General features: G+C 35.5%; 1 protein-coding gene across 1 annotated transcript; it reads left to right on the plus strand.

The window, feature by feature from the left end:
* Window positions 1-1734: 1734 nt before the first annotated feature.
* Window positions 1735-6898, plus strand: LOC106640252 (peptide transporter family 1). The gene is made up of 8 exons (XM_014354219.3): window positions 1735-2093; window positions 3237-3315; window positions 3400-3628; window positions 4046-4320; window positions 4415-4497; window positions 4910-5534; window positions 5632-6227; window positions 6464-6898. The coding sequence occupies exons 1-8, from the start codon at window positions 2067-2069 to the stop codon at window positions 6644-6646; spliced, it is 2097 nt and encodes a 698-aa protein (XP_014209705.2). The 5' UTR covers window positions 1735-2066; the 3' UTR covers window positions 6647-6898.
* Window positions 6899-9467: the final 2569 nt, after the last annotated feature.

The raw sequence follows: 9467 nt of genomic DNA on the forward strand, positions 1-9467 counted from the left end.
TAAAAATTAAAAACAATGCGTATACGGTTATAATTGTACTCGATACGTAGAAAAGAGATAAAGAAACAAAACAAAATATGTAGGTCGATTCGCGCGATTTAGATGGATTTAGATGTAAGATAAGACATCAGGCGAATTAATTGTTCTCCCGATCGTGTGGGAGTACTCGATCGTAAAATACACTATCGCCCAGCATGTACACGAACGTACAGATATTGCCGTCAATTATTGTCGGCAGGCAAGTTAAATGCTCATCGGGTCATGAGAGGCGTTGCGTTACGTAAGGCGACGGTGGCGTTTCTACGACGCACTTTTTCCTTTCTCGTCGCACGGCTATATATTTAATACATTGCACGGGAGCGCGATCACCTGCCTTATTATGTGTATTGTGACAGTGACACTCGAGTTCGATCGCTGGCATCGGCTATCGCCTAATTTTACTCTCTGTTATCGCTGCGAAAAACTCTAGAGCTGAGCGTAGGCCTTGAAAAGTATATACTTTGCAGCGGCTAATTTGCATGAACATTTTTTTCCAACTGTACCGTATACACGCTGCTCACATTTGTACGAGATGAATCACCTTTTGTCCCCCCCCCCCACTCAACGGTTCATTGCAATGTGTTTCGACCTGCTCTAAAACGCAATGTACTTACATAGTGTTTGCCACAGCGTTTCTATGCATTTTCATGCGATTCCGATTTTGCATAGGTTTTCCTTGCTCCGAGATCGTTGGATTTTACCGACAGTTTTGGATTTATGGTAATACGTTTGACGTTTTTATTGCGAACAGTTACTTCCACACGATCTAAAAAAAAAAAAAAATACTTTTGTAACATGTTTTTGCATGACGATGATTGTTCGAAATGGTCATCTTGGCTAAACTGATGGACTTCTATTTTTTTTTTTTTTTTTTTTGCTTTTTTTCTCATACGTGCAGTAAGCGTGTTACTTAGACTTGAAACAAATATTTGTCATTCCAAAGCCTTTTTTTTTCATACACTGAATAATATGACACGCAAGTATCTGATGTATGCGTGACATGGAAAAACCTACACTTGATAGCGCCATTCACATCGGTTTTGTATTTGTCAACAACATTAATCAAACACGAAGATTGTTGCAGATTTCGTTGAATCCGATCGTGCCCGTTTACATACATACATCATCGTATGAAAGAAAATTCAATCCATCGATTTACCTTATGATCGAAAGCTAAATAAAAAAATTTTCACAATAATTTTACTATTGTATGATACTTGGTACATGTCATATTAAAACGTGGAGGGTAATTTTTGCGCGCAGTTAGATTCATTGCAACGACTAAAAAATACATATTATCTCTCGTGATTCACCGGCATATTTTCGCATTAATGTTTTATCAACGGAGCCTATATGCATCGTTATTAAAAGTAAATAAAGATAAAGTAAGGCATCGTTATTGCTTCGGGCCATCTTTTAAATCGGAAACAGAAGATTAGGACCGATCAAGTAATACCAAGAATTATACATCTATAAATTATACATGCCCATAATATATGTACACTATGTCCACTATAATATGTTGCAGGTATAACGTACATTGGGTGAACGACTCGGCTGACCTGTGGGTCTCTTTATAAACCATTTAAGCGTAACGCGAGGTTTTCAAGTGCACGAACGTGTCCCCCCCCCCCCCATTCCTGGTCGCGTTTCTCTCGATGATGTGTATTCAGCACGTATATACGCGGGTTTGTATTTATACGCATAGGCTGTTGCCTTCGAACACCGGCACAACCATCGCGCAACTTCGTCAAAGTTCAGTCGCGCTCGCGCTCTTGCCGCCAACAGATCGCCCATTTCGTCGACAGTGAAGGTGTAGGTACTGCAATAAGTGGGCCGCTTCCTAACAGAGAAATCGGCCGCGGCCGGTACACATAACACGTCTCACCGAGCCGGAGTCGCGCGTACATGCTTTGGGCTCAGAGGCGCGAAGAGCACACATCTCGAGAGACCGGCTTGCCGATTTTCAGTAGGAGATTTTCAAAAAAAGATACTTGCCGATCTTTTGGCTCCTACCTGCTGCGAAGATGGCCATAGAAGATGGAGTTGTCTCGGTGAGTGCATACCGATCGGCCTTTTTACTCATTTGTCGCTTGAAAAATATCGTGTTTGATGGTGGTCTAAGGTGCTGCTGACCAGTATACGAAAAAATCGGATCCAAAAACAACGCGCTACAAGTACTTGGCCTTTGAACGCATAGCTCTTTGGATTAATAATACTTCAGTCAGTGGATGTACTCTTTTTTTTCAATGCCATTGTAATTAAAATTGTTTTTTTATTACTATTTTTTTTCCTATTCTCAATAAACTGCGTCATGCACGAGTGTTGGTCAATCTCACGGCAGAACATTATATACACACGTGAATCCCTCGAGGACACATTGGCAACTTTTCGATGTATAAACTCTCATAATAAATTGTTTTTATTTTTTACTTAACTACGCTTTAAAAAAATATAAAATTTTAATAATACCTAAAATAATGTAACGTTCGCTTTTAAACATATTCATTACGTAAACTTCTTTTGCTGAAATTTAAAAAATACCTTAACTGCTGCAAATGACTTCTATTACCACTTGAAAAGATAAGGCGAATAATTGGATACTGCATAATAAATAATTTTATTATTGATAAGTACAACGAGACATTTGACATAATAAACAATTTTTCTCCGTAAAATAAAACACGAAATATGCTTGTGAGTTCGTGATTTTATTAAATTTTTAAATAGTACAAATTCTCGTTATGTACTATAGACGATTACTTGATGCACACATTATATTCATTAAACCATACAAATAAAATTGATTCATCGTTGTAATGGTTCAACGAACCGATGGTCGATTTTATATCTAATGTTCTTCGATTTTCACTATTGTTTTATAGAAATTTGGTGACATAATCTAAAAAAAATTTTATTCCACTTATCATCAGACCTTTCTCTGCACATTACAAACAGATGCTTATCGGCGCATATACTTGGAATGTATTTTGCAAAAAGGAATAATATTTGCATTTTATTTTCATAAAACGCGATTAAAATGATACTGTACCTTACCATTTTTTTCCTCATACGATGAATAATCAAAATTTATCAATTAAATTTAACATTAAATCTCTGTGTTTTAAATTAAAGCATAGAATCAATTTTAGTTGATCAAATTGAAATGTTTAATAAAATAAATTTTTACATTTTAGAAAATGTCCTATCCAAAGTCGGTATTTTTCATCGTCAGTAATGAATTTTGTGAAAGATTCTCTTTTTACGGACTCAGAAGTATGTATCCCTCATATTAAACAGGTAATAATAAGTTATTTTTTCCAAAATAAAAATTGAGACAACTTTTTTTTTTTATTTCAGCAATTTTACCTCTCTATTTCACGAATATATTGCTATTCTCCCAAAATGAGGCAACAGTATTGTACCACGTATTTGTTATGATGGCGTATTTCTTCCCATTATTTGGAGGGATAATCTCCGACTCTTGGCTAGGAAAATACCGAACGATCCTTTACCTGAGCATCGTTTATGCTTTGGGCCAACTTTTGCTATCCGCTAGCTCAGTACCACCACTGCATCTACCTGTCACGTGAGTCACAGAAATACTACACATCTACAAAGTATATGTTACTATCACGTGTCAAACAAAATCATATAAATATTTAAAGAGTATGAATAGCACGATATTATTTGGGAATCTATGTTGCAAACAAACGTTTTCACCCTTCATTCTTTATGTCTCCTTATATCATTTTGATTTTACCTTGTTTATGCCAATGACTGACTTTGCTATGGTGTAATGCATCAGGGCTACATATACTTGCCATACAAATCTCTAATTTACATTGACTTTTTTTCAAATTTTTTTGGAGTTTCTACTGCACCTTGACTTTAATTTTCTTGGTCCATTTTGTGCCCGTTTATTAACCTCGAGTATAATTGATTTAAAAAAAATTTATCTACAACAAAACACTATTAATTTGAAAAAAATAAATTTAACAAAAAGGTTGGTGTCTTTCGTGGGACTTCTTCTGATAGCCTTAGGCACGGGTGGAATAAAGCCCTGCGTCTCATCCTTTGGCGGCGACCAGTTCAAATTGCCTCAGCAAGAAAAGTACATGTCAACATTTTTCTCTCTCTTTTACTTCGCAATAAACGCTGGCTCTCTGATCTCGACGATAATTACTCCAATTCTAAGAGAAGACTTCAAATGTTACGGCCAACAGACCTGCTTTCCTTTGGCCTTTTTTGTACCTGCTATTCTTATGGTAGTTTCCGTAGGTAAGGATCGAAATTTTTTTTTTTTTTTTTTGAATAAATTACCTTTATTTTGATTTAATCGAATTGTTGATCATTGATTATTTAAATTTTCCAGTCATATTTTTTGCTGGTAAAAATTTCTATACGCGCAAGCAACCGGAAGGAAATATCTTCGTCAGAGTAATAGGATGTATTTGTGTGAGTAGTTTGAAAAATCTTTTATCTATTAATGCGAGCGAGCCAAAAATTAAAAATGTCTCAGAAATGCTTAAATTTTTTTTTTAAGCAAACAAAAAGATAAATAAATGCGCTAGTCAGTCACTGAATATTAAAGTTATTTGAATCAAAGCTTGTTTTACGTTATATAAGTCAGTAAAGTTTTATTGACATGTCCCACGTAATGTGTTTTTTTCCAAAATTTACGATTTCAGTATTTTATAGCTCAAAAAATATCTCCATAGTTGATGAAAATTGTCAGGGTTATAATTAAAAATTTAAAATTTGTGTGACTTGAAGAAAATAAACTGTGATTTGCGATAGCTATATCGACACATGAAGTATATGTTACATTTAGTGGAACAAAAAGAAAATAGTTTACTGTTTTCTATAGCACGCCATAGGTCGCAAGATAAGTTCCAAAGAAAAATGCGACCACTGGCTCGACTTTGCCGAGGACAAGTACGACAGGCGATTCCTCAACGACGTCAAGTCTGTCCTCAAGGTGCTGACCCTTTTCATTCCTCTGCCATTTTTCTGGGCCCTGTACGACCAACAAGGCTCGCGATGGACCTTCCAGGCGGTCAACATGAACGGAAATGTCTTCGGTTACCACATCAAGGCCGACCAGTTCCAAGTCGTCAATCCACTGTTCATCCTCATCTTCATCCCGATCTTCAAGATAGCGATTTACCCAATCATGGAGAAGTTCTTTTTCATCAACACGCCCCTGAAGAAGCTCACCGTCGGCGGTTTCTTCACTGCCATTTCTTTCCTCATTTCGGCCCTGGTGGAGCTGAACATCGAGTCCACGTACATCGCCAAGCCACAAACCGGCATGGCCCAGCTCAGGCTCTTCAATACCCTCAACTGCCCAGTCGGTATGTCCATTGGCCAGGACCAGTTCGTCCTCGAATCCCTGGACATGTACCAAAACTTGAGCATCCCACTCGAAGACGACGTCACCGTTGGTTACCACGCCACTTTCAAAGATTGCACGTCAGCCTCAAACAGCGAAGGTGCGACACTCCACGTACATCAACCTTATTCTACACGTTTTTTTTTTAAATTAATATGAAACAGCATTAATAAAATTATTATCTTAATACATCACAGCCTCGGGTACCATTGAGCTCAAGAACGGGGAGGCCACGACAGTCGCCCTTTTGCCCAGTGGGAAGATGTTCACCCTCGGGTACAACGACGAGATCTCCAAGTCGTCTTCCGGCTACCCCAAAGTGCGCACGGCCATTTTCCTAGGCAGCGATTCTCCGAAAAACGCCACCCTCACACTCAAGGGTGACATGAGCTACGACTTCGCTTTGACGAGTACCTTCAACGTGACGAAGTTCAGAGACATCAGGCACCACAGCTACGACGTGTACTTTGACGACAACTTGGTCTTGAAGGACGTGACTATGGAAAATGGGGCCGTGTTCACGATTGTGGGCAGCAAAATGGGGGAGGAACCGGCGGCTCTGAGGGTAGTGCAGCTGGCTGAGCCCAACACGGTGCACATGCTTTGGCTGCTGCCCCAGTACGTGGTGATAACTATGGGCGAGATCATGTTTTCCATTACGGGACTCGAGTTCGCGTTCACCCAGGCCCCCGCGAGTATGAAGGCTCTGTTAACTGCTGGATGGCTGCTCACCGTCGCCTTTGGCAACCTGATAGTCGTAGTCATTGCCAAACTTCATTTCTTTGACAGACAGGTATGTGGACTAGGTATTTAAAATTAAATTGTATGGAAGCAGTTGGTCACTTTGTTGTCCCTTGCATACGTATACAGTTAGTCACAAAACGACTATGGTTTGTTTTCATATCATATTTTTCTCACGATGTCATTCCAGTCAATGGTACTATGTTGTTATTTGAGTGTTTGCCTGGTAATATCTTTGTACTTCGAGGTCAAGTCATTTGAACTAATTTACGAATATTGTTATTGCAGGTTTTCGAGTTCCTCTTGTTTGCCATACTCATGTTCATCGACATAACCATTTTCGCGGTGATGGCAATGTTCTACAAGTACGCGGATGTCTCCTCGTCCACCGACAACTCCACTAGCGAGGAAGTGGACATGGAACCAAGGAAGGGGACTTACAATGGCTCGTACAAATCCGATGATTATTAGACTAACATTAGAGTTAGAGAGAGAAACACTGTGGGCACATATAATTTTTCTTAAACGAGAATTTCATAGGAAACGTTACGAGAATACAAAAATTATGTGTAGAAAAAGAAGACTGTTAGTCCAAACCAAATACTTGTATGACTGTGGTATTGTGAAACGTATAAATATGCACGTAAGGGTTTATTTTATTTCCTTTAATTATCTTTTTATACACTGTTCATTGCAGTAAAAAAAAAAAAAAAAAAAAAATTTTACACATTAAACCCTGAAAACTAGAAATCTACCACTCTAATTTTTTAAAAACTTGACACGTAAAGTAGTTATTTTAGTTAATGAGTCGTAAAATTTTTCTGGTCGATTGCTGATTTCATCTCGTCTAATATATAGCCCTCCACGTACCTTCTACAGTCACCTTATAGGCCCCCACAAAATAAGGGAAATTTTCTTAAACTTCATCCAAACTTCCTATTTTTAGTGCCCCCTACAGTCCCTCCAATTTATCTGTTTCTTTTACTTTTCGATGTCCATCTGTTTAGCATAATTGTGATAATTTGTATTTTTTCACACAGATTATGAGGCAAATAGGTTGACTTTGTACGCATATAATTCTTGGAAATTATTTACTAATGATTTAATTTCCATAATTGTCTTTAAAATAACATTCGTATTCCTACAACAATACAACGTATTGTTACATGGGCTTTTATTTTGTTGAAATTATTTATGTATCAATATTAATAAACTGTACTTGAAAGTTATACATATCAGAATAAACATATATTTGTATATGTGACTTCAAGGTTAATGAAAAATGCTCAAATAGTATACATGTGAAATAAAATTCAAAGAAATCGTCAGAAATGTACTTGATGTGTACTTACAGACGTATACGTTAAAATATTTTAAGCTCTATCTATTTTGGCCTTCAAAATATTAAACAAATATGCAAACAATATAAAAATTTTTAACATGTTATTTTTGTTATCAGACTGTTACTTCTATATTTGTGTTTTAAAAATTTTTTTTTACATTGTATATAGTTTATATAGTTTTTTTATAATATTTACAAAATCAAAACAAAAACTACTATTTCAGGTTGTGCATAAAAATGATAAAAAGTCGTAGAATTATGTGTATGCTGGACATTTTGCGCATAACTCATAAAGTATATTTTTTTTTATTTTACTTTGACTCTGTACATTGACCTATCAATGTGAGAGTTTCCTAAGGCCATCACCCAAATGAATACCGCTTTTTCGTCCCTGTAAGATACTTTGAGTTAATGTGGTTTGTAATGTTTCTTTACAAATGTACACAGATCTATGAGAGCTACCGTGTCTTATTTTATCAGAAATAATATTAAAATCTCAGTTGTTAATATAGATGACACCTTTTTATGTAAAAGCTGCTAGCAACAATAACGTTTTGCTGAATTTTTACTTCGTAGTTCTAAAATTAAATTTAAACTGAGAGGACTAATTGTGTGTTCATTTAGGTATAAATAAAGCGACTATGTTTTATATTTGTGTGATGCAAGAACAAAGTTGTGTGTACATACGTACACATATTTATTACATTACTGAGAGGCATTTTGATTGTACTGCGGTGCAATTAAAAACATTGTATGATACTCAAAAGATACGCGGTGTAATGCGTTGTTAGCATTTGTCAATAAAAAAAGTTAAGAATATGGGTTATTGTTTAATAACTTTCAACAATTGGAAAAAATAATTGAATTTAAGCCTTGCACTAAAGTATTGAGTAGAACAGTTGGATAACTTTTTCGCAAATCAATATTTTTGTAGGATAACAAAAAATTACAACTAACTTTAATTGGTGTATTTTTTTTTTTTTTTTTCAAATTTTTACCACATGATGTGTTTATTTGCGATATTGAAGAAGAAAAGTAGAATCTTTTTGAGATACAATATATTGAGTTTTATTGACACTTTTGTTTGGCGCAAAAATATTGACAAACTTTGGATTTACATTTTGTGTTGTCCATCTAACGATAAATATAATTGGCTAGAAAAACTTTGCGATTAGTTCTTTCATTCGCAAGTGATGTATAATACATTAGTATGATTGATATTAGGAGAATCGATGCGTATTTTTCGAAAACTAGCAATTGACTGACAAATGTAAGTTGTGACACAAGCAAAATTCATTGAGTGAAATTTTATACTTTTAATTACAAACCGGTTTCCCATTCGACACTCAGCCAGACGCTTCTTACTTCTTAAACTTTTTTCAGGCTTTTTTACCTGCAATGTATCGAAACTACAAAGAATATTTACATTTTTACTCATATGATAACACATAATACTTGAAGAAATTATTTATTTAGTATTGTCGTAATAAGGTATGATTTTGAATATTTAAATATTCAACTAAAGATATTATAATTAAAGTTTTTAGAATTTTTTTCTGAAAAAATAATTAAAAAAGGAAAAAAGACTCTTCTTTTAGGATTATATTTCATGTCTGCCTTGCAAAAATTTTACCACATCCTTAAATAACTTTAAAAGTTACCCAGTGTTAAAAAAGGCCAGAGTTAGTGTCGCAATTTCTTTGGGATCTTTTAAAAAAAAACTTTATAAATAGATAGTCTGAAAATAATGAAAAATAACTTTTATACCTTTTATTTATTATGTAGGTCCACTACTATAGTTGACACTTTTATAACAAGAAGCTTATTCATTAGGTCCGAGGACGTCTTGGAAAAATTCAAGTTTGTCATGTCTTTTGCTCCTACTAGTATATGTTGATTCGTTACATTTGCAAGTAACAAAGGCTGATTTTTTTTGTCTTCTCCTAAGTC

Source organism: Copidosoma floridanum, unplaced genomic scaffold, assembly GCF_036245765.1.
Source record: "Copidosoma floridanum isolate Cflo_tuat_1 unplaced genomic scaffold, Cflo_Japanese_pri ptg000006l, whole genome shotgun sequence".
NCBI classification, from domain to species: Eukaryota; Metazoa; Arthropoda; class Insecta; order Hymenoptera; family Encyrtidae; genus Copidosoma; species Copidosoma floridanum.